This window comes from Rhizopus delemar, genomic scaffold (assembly GCF_000149305.1).
Source record: "Rhizopus delemar RA 99-880 supercont3.9 genomic scaffold, whole genome shotgun sequence".
NCBI classification, from domain to species: domain Eukaryota; kingdom Fungi; phylum Mucoromycota; class Mucoromycetes; order Mucorales; family Rhizopodaceae; genus Rhizopus; species Rhizopus delemar.
This window is the reverse complement of record NW_027137835.1, coordinates 557,724-572,355: the sequence shown is the minus strand read 5'-3', so window position 1 is coordinate 572,355 and position 14,632 is coordinate 557,724. Positions and strand designations below refer to the sequence as shown.

Below are 14,632 nucleotides of genomic sequence, written 5' to 3'. Positions count from 1 at the left end.
TTTTTGTGTGTCTTTTCAACTTACGTTATAAAGACGTTAATAACCATTTATTTTCTGTTAATGTTATATAATCTATATCATACTAGTGCAATATTAAATAATTCTAGTAGCTACTCATAACGAGTCTCATCGCATTGTTTGATCAAACTGTACATTTGAACAAAAAACAGTTTAATAATTCATTTGAGAATTTAGAAACTAAAATCGTGTACAAATCGAATTGAGAACAATTATATTAAATCACAGAATGAAACAACAAAAAGTACTAAGTGTAAGATACGCGTCCGTGGCACAGAAAAACTTAAATTACAACTTTGATAAATGGCTACAAAAGCGCCGTTTATGTGCCTTGTATTTTTCTATCATTTAAATGAGCCACCAATGTCTTGGGTTTCTGTCTTTTTGACTTACTTTTCTTGGTTCCTTTGCTTCTTTTATAAAAGTAATCAGATACAAAACCAAGTTATCACATGACCTTTTTAGAAAAAAATCTAATTCTGACCTAGTAATTTTGGTAGCTTCATCAATACATGTAAATTTGTAAAACATTGTACAAAGTTCTTTAATTCTTTGGATTTTAGGCTTTTGTTAACCCTGTTTAAATTAAATATCCTATAATTTAAAATCTCCGGATTTTTAAGGATGCAAATATTCATCACACATAAGCATATTAAATGCTATCAAAATGTTTATATTAGATATCACATACTAAAGATCAAAGATACAATCTCACAAAATTGACATTCTTTGCTCCACAAGCTTTTCAAACTCTAGCTGTTCAACATAGATAACTGTCCTTAACTATTGTGAACTCACACATGACTTTCTAGTATGCTCCAATTTGTCCTTTTTTGTTTTGAAAGATTCTTTCATTGTTCAAAAAGTTCAAATAGTGTTAGAGACGATGCTACTTTAATCACAGGTATTGTTTAAATTCGTGTTCTTTTGTTCTTCTTTACTGATAAAACATATTAGTTACAAGTATAAAATACTTGCTAGCTCGCACTTTTAAAGCTCTTTACAGATAAAATGGGGCTTTGTCAATAGATAGCTTGCTCAAAATACAAAGTGAGCTATACGTACCGTCAAAGGCAAGGATGATGGTCATGAAACATTGGTATCAATAGCTGCAGTATTAACACGGTTAAAAATGTTACGTTCGTTATTAAGCAGCCATCAATCTTCAAATGTATTCTTTCTCCTTTCATCTGTTTCGTAATGCAATGAATTTAATCATAAGATGAGGTCTAAACTACGCTAGTCCAATGAAGCCTTAGACTCTCAGAAACTTGTACTCTCAGTTGTACAAGAAATTGCGTATTTTAGAATATAGGTTGAAGCCAGACATCATATTTATCAACTGTGAAGATTCTTTTGGCCAAAGAAAAGCAATCACAAAAGGTGTACGATGCCATTCTAAGATGAACACAAAAGGATATGGCTGCAATTATACTATTGTTCTTTCTCAAAGCCACCTCTCTTTAAGATGATTGATACAGTAGTCAATGGGTATCAAAGCTTTTTACTAGCGCTGATCTTGATTGCTATATAAATACAGACAGTGTATGCTTACAAGAGTAGCTTTGTTAATTTGTCATATTTTCTTTAAAGACCTTTTAATGTTTTGCTTATAGCATGATTCTACGAAGCCACGACTGCGCTCAACCCAATACTTGAGCAAAAAAAAAAAATCCTGCCGCAGCGGCATGATAATAAAATAAATGCATAAAGATGGATGCAGAGGAAATCGATGGGCTTGTATCACAGCATGTTTGAATCACAATAACTACGCATGGATTACAATTACACTATAAATATATCAAGAATTTAAGAATATTTTTTTTCTTTCGTTATTTATACCAGTTTCAAAGAACAAAGGTTTGTTGTTGTTTTTAAAGAATGGGGAATTGTATAGCTGCACTAAAGCGCTTAAAGACTAAATTGGCTATTGATGTAGACTACAAATCAATGGATTCAATTCAAGATTCGGCTTCAACTGTTGATGAAGTGAGTGCTATCGATTACACAACAATCAACACAAACAGGGAGTTTCATAATGAGGAAGCATCCACGTACTGGCTGCCAAAGGATGAGGAAGAACAAAGACGTTTGACCGGCGTAAGTAACCATCATTGTTCGGAATACTGTTTTAACTTCATGCATCTTTTATTGAATTAGCAACATTTTGCTTACAAGGAACTATTTGGAGGGTAACAAGCGATTATTTTGAAATCCTGTTTATTTGCACGTTCATCATGTTTGCTTTTTTAGAAATTTGTTGAGCAGTGTTTGCAACTCATTGGACTTTGAAAAGGGCATTTCTGTTCTCGACATTGGCTGTGGCTCAGGTGTATGGATCATGGTAAGTCATTGGACAGCATCTCTGTTTTGCATACAAATCTAATACTTGCCTTGGGAATTTATGCAAAACATAGGACATGATCAACGATTATCCTAATTGTACGTACCACGGATGTGATATTGTAGATACTACCAATAAGGTTCTGAAGATTGATCAGTTTACATACAGCCATGGCAATATAGTCAAAGGTCTTCCCTATAAAGACAACACGTTTGACTTTGTTCACATGAGGTTTTTTATCTTTGCTCTTCGTGCAGAAGAATGGCCGATTGCTATTAAAGAAGCCATACGTGTTGTTAAGCCTGGTGGAATGGTACAATTTTATGAGGCAGGATTCGAGGTAAGTGCTGGGATGTATCTTGTGTCGTTTGAGCTAAATTGCCCCATTCAGTTACCAGAGGATAGTTCTTCAGCATATCACAGATTTGTAACTGCAGGCAAATGTTTACTTTTCCGCAGTGCCTGATCATAGTAGTTAAACATATCTCTGTAGTGAATATTCTCGCTGCTTCAAAGGGACAGAATCCTGATATTGCTTTAATATTGGAAGATTTGATCTCAGTCAATGATAATGTGGTGATTGTGCAGTCGGATCACCGACAGTGTATGTTGAGTAAGTTTGCAGAAACAGACGGAATGATCTAGATGGTGAGTATTGATCCTTGACATGATAGATTCCGGCACAACCACCTCAAAAAAATTCATCTGGGACGGTCTTGAGCTAATCAAAAGCACATTTTCTACGTTGGGACCCATCTTAGGGCTAAACGATAAAGAAGACCTTTTGAAATTCCTTGCTGATTTTAAATATTGTTTGTCTACTACAGATTGTAGCTTTTATGCAAATTCAGTTGCTGCAAAAAAATTATAATACCACACAACATTGGTTTATTTAATAGCTTCCTACTTTTGAAATGTAGGTGAAATAAATAGTGCTTGATTGTATATTTCATAGTGAATACCCAAATTCGAGCTTTGAACGGGTTGTAGAATATTCCATAGTATCTTGTATATCAAAAGGGGCATTTTAAACGAAAAAGACAGGCAACTGAACAAACCTACTTGTTTGTCTTCTAAATAAAAAAAAAAAAAGGCCAAATGACTGTACAAATTCCTCTGACGTTTAAGAAAGATTCAAACAATCTCAAAGGAGTAAGATGTTTACTGTAGGTTTATCATTAAATCCTGAACCCGTGAGTTTACTTGTGCACGTCAGAAAAAGTTATATGGTAGCTCTAGAAATCTTCTTTGGAAATACTAGTCAACTAACCACTGTTCAGGTCAACTAAATTGTTATTATCCAGTCTGGAAAGACTCCAAGCTATAAAGACTAAGCAAACGCGGGAGTTCCTATCTCCCAAGTTTCCTTGATAGACTTGCCAGTTTGTCAAAGAGCAAACAGAGCTCCTTTGAGTCATTGGTCATTGAAGGTGCGAAAAAAAAAAAGCGGTATGTTGATGAGAAATTTGTATTTCAATACTAGATAGCTATAAAATAATGAAGAAAATAGCTGATATTATGCTTTGACTGTCATTCTAAGCTTATGCAAAGACCAAAAGGGGTTTAATCTTTTATTGAATCAATAGTAATTAATAATTTACAGCTGTTACAACATTCAGTGAGACTGCAAATTTTTATGATAATAAATTGCATTATGATCAATTATTATCAAACTCAATAAAAGCAACAAATGAGTTCAGACCCAAACATGGATCTAAATGTATAGAATGGCAGATAATCCACTCATTTTCCCGACCTGATTGTTTTGACAGGTTCACTTTTTATTTAGACCACCCAGTCGTACGTAGAAAAGACAACAGCAAGTTCAGTCACTTTTTTTATCAGCAAAAAAAAAAAAAAGGCGATTGCTGCTACGGAACAAAATCTCGATCTTTTAATACTTTTCAATGCCAAAAAGAGTTTCAGACAACAACAACAACAACAACAACACCAACGTAAACAAAAAGTCAAAAGGACCCGAAAGACCAAAACTCTTTCAACAGCTGAAAGCCAAGTTTGAAAAGGTCAACATTTTTTATGCATTTTGTGATGCCAAGCTGACGACCTCCATTACGTTTCAAACCATTCAAAAGTCTGTTCCAGATCTGACCATGGAAGATCTGGTTGCTGTCAATGTGATTATACCCAACTTTGTTCATTTCCATTTTATTGACGCTCACCTGCTGGAAATCGAATTTGGTACGACCCAAAACAAGAACAGAGCCGCAAGGGAAACAGAGTCGGATTGGTGGTCAAAACGGACGTCTGCGGCACCCACCATCAAATCAGGCGCGATACAAAAGATCATTGAACAGCAGAATAAGCTATTTGAAAACTCGATGCATGCATTTTTAATTCGGTGTCAACAAGAGGTATACAATCGGAGGTGTCTTGTGGAGTGTCCTAACCATTCTTTAAAGGGGGTCGATCCAAGTGATCATTTGCTCAAAGAAATTGAAAAGAATACACCCATTCATTTGCCTTCTGACGATGAATGGTTCCAGGAAGAAGAAGAAGCGGAAAATATAGGAAGTGTGATCGAAAGGTTGAGATCAGAATCCTTTTATGCAGGCCAACTTGACCATCTGGAAAATCAAAAATTGCTTCCAAGTAAACCGCCGATATATGGTGAAGTGGAAGATTTACCAAAAGAGATCGTTTGTGCGCTGGAAAAGAAGGGTATTTCCAATCTATACATTCATCAAGCGAATGCGATCAAAGGAATACGTGAAGGCAAGCATGTCATTGTATCGACTTCCACCGCAAGGTATGCACACACATCCACCCATCTCTTACCCTCTTGTACCCACTCATCTCTCTAAAGCGGCAAGTCCTTAATCTATCAGATACCCGTCTTGGAGAGTCTCTTGCGAGACCCATCCAGCAAGGCACTTTATATTTTTCCCACAAAGGCGTTGGCACAAGATCAAAAACGCGCATTTCAAGAAATGATCCAGCTTATGCCTACTCTAAAAAACACGTTGGTAATAAAATCAAAAAAAAAATCCATGAGAGGGTTGAATAAAACTAAAAGTAGTGTATGGCAAGGTCTCTACCTTTGATGGTGATACGCCAACCGATCAACGTGCCCTTACAAGGGATCACGCCAGTGTGATCTTTACCAACCCAGACATGTTGCACCATGCCATTTTAGCCAATCATGGCCGGTGGCAATCCTTTCTTTCCAAGCTGAAATACATTGTGGTCGATGGTAAGGAGAGCGTGAGAAAGAAGAGTGGTATTGATCCTCAACTGTTTTTAGAACTTCATGTCTATAGCGGCCTTTTCGGTCTACACACGGCCTACATCCTCCGTCGATTGAGAAGGCTGTGTGATCATGATGGCAATCGGGACTATCGATTCATCGCGTGCAGTGCAACGATCGCCAACCCAGAAAAGGTACAGGACAGAACATGATCACCCGGAACTGGACACTAACCGACCCAAAAGCACATGAGGACCCTTTTCGGTATAGAAAACATACAGTGGATCAATCAAGACGGCGCACCGCACGGTCAAAAGCACTTTATCCTCTGGAATCCTTCTCTCATCACCCCTCAAGAAAGAAGAGGTGCTGTTGCCGAAGGCGCGATCCTGCTGGAATACCTTTTGGAAAGAAAGGTGAGGACCATTGCGTTTTGCAAGGTCCGGAAGACGTGTGAGCTCTTGATGAAGCATGTACGCGAGAGTTTGGAAAGGAAGCAGAAGAGGGAGGTGCTCCAGAAGGTCATGTCCTACCGAGGAGGCTATCGACCGGAGGAAAGACGGAGGATCGAGAAGAGATTATTTGATGGTGACCTGTTGGTCGTGATCGCGACGAACGCGTTGGAGCTGGGTGTGGATATTGGTAGCCTAGGTATAAAAAGAAATGTGTATGTGAATTGAAGCTGATGAAAACAAAGATGCTGTGCTCATGATTGGCGTTCCTTGGTCGACATCCGCCATGGTAAGGGAAATCACCGTTTGATTTATAACCCGCCATATCATAACCATAAAATAGTGGCAACAATCGGGTAGGGCAGGTAGAAGAAATGCAGATTCACTTTCACTAGTGGTGGCTGATAAGCATCCTCTGGACCAATACTATGCAGTAAGTGCCGATCCATAAGATGGACAACTTGGTGACCTCTTTGCACAGAATCACCCTTTGGAATTATTTGCTAAAACGCCAGATGTATTGTCTCTCGAGTTGGAAAATCCATTGGTTCTAGAGAGTCATCTCCAATGCGCTGCTGAAGAATTGATGATTGATCTTTCAAGGGATACGTTTTATTTTGGCTCAACTACAGCCGAAATATGTGAGCAGCATCTCACAAAGATGGGTGAAGGCGTAAGTTGTCTACATGATGTATTGCTATTATTTAAAGCAAATCAGTTTTATAGACCCGATCCTCGCTTCAGGCCCTATCCTTCCCAGTATGTTAACATTCGTCATGTCAACCAAGACACGTTTGCTGTCATTGACGTGACTGATAACAAAAATACAGTGATGGAAGAGATTGAGGTGAGCAGGGCAGGCTTTGAAATCTATGAAGGCGCAATCTTTATACACCAAGGCAGAACGTATCTCGTGGAAGAGTGTCATATCGATAAACGATATGCCAAGGTGCATTTGGTCAGAGTCAATTGGACGACAACCCAAAGAGATTATACGGATGTGGATGCTATAAAAACAGATGCAAGTAAACAGATTATGGAGACTAAAAACTTGGTTTGTTATGGACAAGTCAGAGGTAAATCCAAACCGCCTTTTTTTTTTTCTTTGTCTCTCACTTTTATCATAGTGTCGACCACTGTGTTTGGTTATTATCGAATAGATCAAAGAAATCGTATTATGGATTCACATGAAGTTTATATGGACCCAATCATTACTTTTTCAAATGGCATCTGGGCCGATGTGCCCTCTGCGGCTGTTCGACAACTCAAAGAGCTGGATATTGATCCGATGGCAGCCGTCCACGCCGCATGTGAGTAGTATACAGGGACGTGATGGATACTGAACATTTACTCTTAGCTCACTGCTTCATATCACTCCTACCCAAATATGTGTCTTCTAGTTCAATCCTTTTAAAAACCGAGTGCAAAAACCCACATGCGACAAGACCAAGACCAATGAGGTATCCAATCTCCTTCTTGTCATAAACACTCATGAACCCATTCTTGATAGATTATCCGTGTATGAGCCAGAGCCCTGTGGTGTCACTAGACAACTTTACAAATTTTTTGATCCACTTTTGACGACATGTCTACAGCAGATCAAAGATTGTGATTGTCAAGAAGGATGTCCGTCATGTAAGACCAAAAAAAGAAAGAGAGACAAGGGTTTCAGAATCATATAATCATACTTGGTGTAGGTGTTCATTTATTTAATTGTTCAGAACATAACCAAGTATGTTCAAAGAAAGGAGCCTTAATTATCTTTTCCGCAATGGTTGATGGCGTAATGGTGACCGTGATATAATGAGTGATAAAGACAAGTGGATGTCAAGCTGTGTTATGTAAAGAATAGTTTGTAGTGATTTATTATTTGAGATATAAAAAAAAACATTTTATATTGAATCAACCTAAACCTTTTCAATCTACACGCTCTTTTTTTTTTATTTATTTATCTTCAAGGGTAGTTTGGATGATAGGATCTGAAATTACAAGCTGCTTATTTTATTTGTTTCAGCAAGGATTCCAGGTTCAGTGGATGTAAGGGTTTATCAAAAGATATTTAAGTAGTCTCTCATTTTTAATTTTCTGCTGATTCACTCTTTTTACTACAAATGGACTCCAATCTTCAACCCAACATCGTTCAAAACATTCTTCCTGTTCAGGATTTTCTGAACGACTGGCATGTCCGTGTCACCTGGATCGCGTTCACTACACTCTGGGTCTTTTGGGGATTCACTTGGTTTATTCGTAACGCGTTTGGTGGTGATGGATCTCACGTTGTTCAGCCCAACACCAACCCGAATGCTCCTACTTCTGAAGTCGATCAAGAAACAGGCATGGCTGCCGGGACCAACAAAAAGAAATTCTTGGCTGCTCCTGCTTGGGGCGCTGGTATCTTTGTAAGTCAACTGGATGTGTCTTTTGGATTGTGTCTCTAACTTTATTAGAATCGTATGAATCGTGCCCATGACATGCTACGTGATCTGATCTTGATGCTTCTCTCTGTTCTGACGATAAATACTTTTGCGCGTGGATCGACAAGGGCTGTCATGATTCTGGCTTGGATGTAAGTCATCGTGGGATCTGATGGAAGAGACTGACTGTTTTTCTATCTAGCTTTGTTGCCTTTGCGTTTGTTTATTTCTTTGTTGAGGCTGGTTATGAACATCGCTTCCTTCGATTGATGTACACACTGACCTTTTATGGTATTTCTTTGGCTATTATTGGTTGTGCATGGCATCAAGGTTTCTTTGCATAAGATATACTAATACTACTATTTGATTTATAATAAAACTCTATTTAATATTAAACTTTTTTCATCTTGAATCTTTTGACTAGAATGCTTCTTTCTAAATCATCTCTTCTGTAAAATAAAACTCCTCAAAAGAAACATCCGGGGGTTTTTAGGTCTGAAAAAAATTTTGCTCGTTCGAAAAACCTCTTTTGAAAGAGGTAGCATAAATCAATTGGTGGAAGGGAGAAGAGAGGTTGAAGAGGTATGTACACCTTTTTTTTTTTTTCAAGAAAATGAACGATTTCCTTAAAGTCAGACCCAAGGAATAGGAGCACTTTTTTGCTATTATTCTTGTCGATTATCAGACAGCGGTCTCGGATTTTTTTTTCTTTATGAAGCAAATGACGTACAAGGCTGCAAAAAGAATTGATAGATTGACAAAGAGGCAATTGTTTTATTGTCTCCAATGATGATGTCATTTTCAGATGGTATCTAAAGATATCTTTAACAAGGATCTAACTAGTGGTTTATCTTTGTTGTTCTACTAAAATCCTGTCTTGAGGCCATCGATCTCTATAACCAAAACAGACTTCAGGACTTGGTCTATCCATACTCTAGACGAATGCGGCAGCCTTTCACTGAAAGCTTTGAATCCATTCTTTAAGCAGAAATGTACCTCTGATTTCAACAACTCTCATTCTTTCCTATCTTTAAGTCTTTTTTTTTTTTTTTTTTTTTTTTGCTTACTGAAGCGACGGTGACAATCATCAACGTTCGTTGATGACTAAATAATTTTGACTACTTCAGGATATAAGCCTTACTCTGTCTGATCACTTTCATAATCGTCTTTATTTGATAATTTATTAAATAAGCTGTCGTTCTTTCTGTCTCTTGTTAAAAGAGTTTCAAAATGATCTTCCTCTGTTCCCTATCTTTCATTATTTTTCCTCTCTCTCTCAATTTGATAAACTCCACAGTATGAATAACTGCTGGCTGTAAATTGACTTTGATTGTAATAGAATGCGTAATGTGATGATCAAAGATAGAATAAAGACATACACAGGCTCTTTCTACTTTGGTACAGATATTGTGTTTAAGGATGGTCTTTTCTGAAGATGAGGTGAGATGCCAATGTGATTGGATCGAGAATGAAATAGTCAGGGATAGTTGCAGTGGATAAAAGCTCTCTCTACGGTCAAGATTGTGCTGTTATTGGAGATAATCGGATAGAGTGCATCACTCTTGTATACTCACTACCTCGATCACAGCTTGTTGAATCCTACGCCAATAATAAAAGGATTTGTTCCAAATCTCCATTATCCGTCATGCTATTATTTTTATGGTGGATATCTCTTTTGATAACTTGATCTTTACATGTCCAAAAAGACACACACACCTCACACAAGATCCCCTTTTCTTCTTAGAAAACCAGATATGCACATCAATGGCTCTTCCAAACCAAGCCACTTGCCCATGTAGCCAGGATAGACAAGACAGTTTACATTCTTATTGAGTACATTTTTGTATACAAATGTTCACTGCTGTACTGGGAAATAGCAAGCATTTTACAATATTTGTTTTCACTTGTTTTTGAACATTCATATTTAGTACAATCCTCATTGTCACCTTTTTCAGAACAAGCACTGACATGTTTCATGATTACTGTAGTATTTTAAAAGAACAATCACTAAAGAGTAAGGTTTCTACAATGAGCATTAAAAAGAAAAAAGAATTGCGATCGCCAATGAATTCTTCAAGCTTGTTTAACGATTGTCATGTTTTTGTTTTTTTTTTTCAAAGGAATGTAATGATTCAAGTTAAAATATTTGAATTAGCATCTCAACTGAAAGAAAGAAAAAAGAGAAAGAGACCAATGTCGAAATGTAAAGAATGATTAAAGACGTGATGATGGCAGTAAAAAAAAAAAAAAAAAAAAAAAAAGCTTTGGAGTGCATTTGTCTATTTCTTAGACAACCACCCCAGGATTGATTGGCTGACAAGAAAGGTGGGCCAAAAAGAGAAACAGACTGTTCTTTAGCAATCCACACACACGCCTGTTTCCTTTACAAACATCATCAACAAATGCAGGCCAGACTGTCTTCCACCTAAAGTTCATTTTCTCTACCGGTCTTCACTGCTTTCCTGAACTGATTTCGTTTTAAGCATGTATCGACCGGTGATGATGATCTTATTCGTTCTCCACTTTTCGGCAATGATTACGTTTCTGTAAAAAGATGCTCCAAAGGATTTGATCTGTAACTGCTCTTTAGAAAAATAAGGGGAGATGTGGAGAAAGAGCGTTGGGATAAAACCCCATGTGTTACATTTTTTAAACAGTAAAAGGGGGGCCCAGGTTATGGGATTCGGAAAGAAACCTTGGCGTCTGATGGATGAAATCAAGGGGGAGGTGTGAGAATCAAGAAGAAAAGGCAGGGAAAGAGACAGTGAGAAGGAAGACTGGGTTCTTATGGACCGAACAAGGAAGGATTCTGATGTGATTGATGTCAATAAAACCTTGATGGACACAACGCGGTAGAGGACAACGACACCCTCTGAACTTTACAGATCACTCTTTTTTTTTCCCTCTGTGGTTGTTATTGAAATCCATCGTATGACGAAAGCCTGGGGTAAAATAAAAGCTTTCTTGACAACAGTTGGGAGGGAAAGGAATGAAGTTGTAAAATATCCTCGACCATAAAAATCTGAGGGCAAATGACCGGTCTGTGTATTTTTTTTTCACTTAAATATGGATGCATTTGTTATTGAACGAGCTATGCATTCTTCTTTAGGAGTTTTATGAATTCACCGATTCGATATGAAAGTGAACAACATAACGTCATGAAGGGAATAAGAGAAACAGAGGGCCATTCTGAAAGGTGAGCCACAGGTGGTGTCACGTCCGAAACGGTTTAGTCCCTATCGCGCGATTCGTTTGCTCTCTTACGCGTGCGCGTGTGGTTGGCGAGGGGGAAAAGAGTGGATGGGAGAGAAGAAAAGGATAGGAAATAAAAGGGAAAAGGTTGAAAATGAGGTGGGTTGATGGTCTTTTTGAAACCGTCTTTTTTCATATTTGGAACCTTTCATTACCCAAAGAATGCTTTCTTGTTTGTATATTCCCCAATGGTACTGTTCAGTTTATCTACCCTGTTTCCTCTCTCCCCTCTCTCTCTCTCCCTTTTTTTTTTTTTTTTTCTTTTTTTTTTTTTTTTTTTTTTTTTTTTTTTTTTTTCCTAGTAATTTATTATCCCCCTTTTTTAATCGCCGAGAGCCTCCTTCTTTTTTAATCCTACTTTGATAGTACTTTGCTTTATATGGACACTTCAATGTTATACTCACAATTGATTCATTTAGGAGACTCTGAGACAGAGAGCTCCGATGAAACATCAGACATATGCTACTCATCCATTCGACCTCTCGACAGCGACAACAGTAACAATGTCAGTAATATTTACGAAACCCTGGACTCGTACAACAAGGCCTATCTAACTTATCTTCAACCCCTTTCCACAGCCGATCAATTCATGATCCATCCCTATCAATCCTCGCTCTTCAAGAGTCCACTGATCTCTGATGTCCAACTCGGATTTGATCATGACAGTGCTCTGCAGCAGACCGTGATGGATCAGCAAAAGGAAAGCTACAGTTGGTTATACCATGACCCGGTCGACGCCTTCATCGCCAACCAACAGCCCGAGCTGACCAGTACTTATGTCAGCCTGAGCGTAAGTCTCTCGCCTTGTCTGTCTTGTGTCGTTAACCTCTGTTCTAGGACGTGAATTCGCATGTGGCAAAGATCGATTCACTCAAATATTCCACCGCCTTTCCTTACAATGAACCTCCAGCAGACTTTTGTCAGCAGGCCTTCTTGACCCATCCTTCCTTTCCCGACAGTGAGGACGAAGAGGAAGAAGACATGTTTTCGGACAATAGCAGCGAAGGAGACGAGTGGCCGTTTCATCACACCATCGACGTGGCCGATCCGTCCAGCAGAGACAAAAAGCTGATGATCAAGATCAAGAAGCCCGTCTCGCTGGATTCCTTTAGCACAGAAATCTACCGCGACTGGAGCGACACGGCCCAGAATCTGCCGCCTGCCGTGCCCTTTTCGGCCTACCGTAAATATCAAAAATCAGTACCCAACCTGTCAGCGATCAAAAAGACCAGGACCAAATCGCGTGCGTCGAGCCTCAAGGGCACCATGGCTTCTTCTTCTTCTCTGTCGTCCCTGTCGAGCAATCTGAAAAAGTCCATGAAGGTCTCTGACAGTCTGGCTTCCTTTCTGACCCAAGACGAGGATCTGTTTGAGGAAAATGAAGAGACGGAGGAGGACGAGGACGAGGAGGAGCTGGGACTGAAAAAGAAGACGGCTCGATCGGTCTCACAGCTCAAGAAGGGGAAAAATGTAGACAAGGCCTGTAATCACTGCAAGCGATCTCACTTGAGGTGCGATGAGATGAGACCCTGTCGTCGTTGTATCACCACCGGTAAGATGGGCTGTAGAGATGTCCAGCACAAACCTCGTGGTCGTCCAAAGCTATTAAAGAATCAATGATAGAATAAAATAGGATTTATAGACCTTCTTTTCTCATCTTTTCTTTTCTTCATCCTCTCTCGGAAAATTATCGACAGAGTTCATTTACCACTGCAAAAGTTTTTCTTTCTTTACTACTCTTGTTACAGGTAGACATGCCTCCTTTTGTCACTTGTCTTTCCATTTTCAATATAACCTATTTTGTCAAAACACGTTCATGTTCATTCTTGGAGGACCACCTCTTGCGATTGTGGCTTATGTCACAGCGATCTCAAGCATCACTGGACGCGTTTGTTTCTTTTCAACAAGCCACTGTCGGCATATTAAGACATAATTTAGAAACAAACTTTTTTTTTTTTTTTTTTTTTTTTTTCTTTCCCAACTCCTATTGCTACCATGGCTGCCAGAACTGACGACGAAAAGATCCGTAAACAATTCAACTTTTACTTTTCTGACTCCAACTTGCCCTATGACAAATTTTTGTGGACTCTTCACAGCAACGCAGAAAATGGCTGTAAGTACAGAAAGAAAGAGAAAGAGAGGATGAGATACTGACCATCTAAAGGGATCCCACTTTCCGTTATTGCCGGTTTCAAAAGAATACAGATGATCACAACCGATCTGGATGTTGTCTTGAAGGCACTTAGAGAGCAAGAAAGTGATGTGTATGAAATTGATGAAGAAGGCAAGAATATCAGAAGAAAGGGTCAAGTGGTCGAGCAAGATCACGTCTCTCGCTCGGTTCACGTCAAGGGTTTCCCTTTGGTGGATGTGGATGCTGAAAAGCCTGCTGACAAGTTGATTGAACTTCAAGATAAAATTGATGATTTCTTTAATGAAAAGGCCAAGGTGCTCTGTACTCGTTTAAAGAAAGATGGCAGAAAGTTCAAGGTAAATACAAGCTCTATCGTTTTTACAGTCCACTGATATACAATAGGGTACTGCTTATGTCGAATTTGAAAATCCTGAACAAGCAAAGAAGATTGCTGAATTGAAGGAAGTCGACTTTGACGGTCACACGCTTACCATCTTATACAGACCTGAATACCACAAATTGAAGGCTGAAGAATACAAGGACAAACCTTCTCAGTGGAAACCCAGACAGTTCAATGCATTCAGACCACAAAATGACAACTACAAGAGAAAGAGAACAGACAGTCACAAGGGTCAAAACAAGAAGGGAAAGTTCAACAAGAACAATAAAAAGTCAGAAGAAAAGAAGGAAGAAGAGAACAAGGAAGAGAGCAAGGAAGAAACCAAGGAAGAAACCAAGGAAGAAACCAAGGAAGAAAAGAAGGAAGAAGAAAACAAGGAATAATTGTTTATAGCATCATCTTTAAATAAAAAC

The 14,632-nt window shown here is 38.6% G+C and overlaps 5 protein-coding genes across 5 annotated transcripts; all 5 read left to right on the top strand.

Annotated features, from left to right (window-relative positions):
• Positions 1-1,968: 1,968 nt before the first annotated feature.
• Positions 1,969-3,233, top strand: RO3G_11307 (uncharacterized protein; the record flags this gene model as incomplete). The annotated part of the gene is made up of 6 exons (XM_067665891.1): positions 1,969-2,118; positions 2,179-2,210; positions 2,272-2,362; positions 2,436-2,702; positions 2,822-2,975; positions 3,124-3,233. 6 exons carry the CDS (start codon positions 1,969-1,971, stop codon positions 3,231-3,233), a joined length of 804 nt encoding a protein of 267 aa, XP_067521992.1.
• Positions 3,234-4,269: 1,036 nt separating this feature from the next.
• On the top strand, positions 4,270-7,337 carry RO3G_11306 (uncharacterized protein; the record flags this gene model as incomplete). Its single annotated transcript, XM_067665890.1, has 9 exons — positions 4,270-4,734; positions 4,783-5,129; positions 5,309-5,346; positions 5,400-5,761; positions 5,849-6,218; positions 6,415-6,452; positions 6,652-6,692; positions 6,746-7,095; positions 7,147-7,337. The coding sequence occupies 9 exons, from the start codon at positions 4,270-4,272 to the stop codon at positions 7,335-7,337; spliced, it is 2,202 nt and encodes a 733-aa protein (XP_067521991.1).
• A 1,018-nt stretch (positions 7,338-8,355) lies between these two features.
• Positions 8,356-8,777, top strand: RO3G_11305 (uncharacterized protein; the record flags this gene model as incomplete). Its single annotated transcript, XM_067665889.1, has 3 exons — positions 8,356-8,418; positions 8,467-8,585; positions 8,636-8,777. The coding sequence occupies 3 exons, from the start codon at positions 8,356-8,358 to the stop codon at positions 8,775-8,777; spliced, it is 324 nt and encodes a 107-aa protein (XP_067521990.1).
• Positions 8,778-12,064: 3,287 nt separating this feature from the next.
• Positions 12,065-13,305, top strand: RO3G_11304 (uncharacterized protein; the record flags this gene model as incomplete). Its single annotated transcript, XM_067665888.1, has 2 exons — positions 12,065-12,475; positions 12,523-13,305. The coding sequence occupies 2 exons, from the start codon at positions 12,065-12,067 to the stop codon at positions 13,303-13,305; spliced, it is 1,194 nt and encodes a 397-aa protein (XP_067521989.1).
• Positions 13,306-13,680: 375 nt separating this feature from the next.
• RO3G_11303 (uncharacterized protein) lies at positions 13,681-14,602 on the top strand (the record flags this gene model as incomplete). The annotated part of the gene is made up of 3 exons (XM_067665887.1): positions 13,681-13,798; positions 13,850-14,175; positions 14,222-14,602. 3 exons carry the CDS (start codon positions 13,681-13,683, stop codon positions 14,600-14,602), a joined length of 825 nt encoding a protein of 274 aa, XP_067521988.1.
• Between the last annotated feature and the right edge of the window lie 30 nt (positions 14,603-14,632).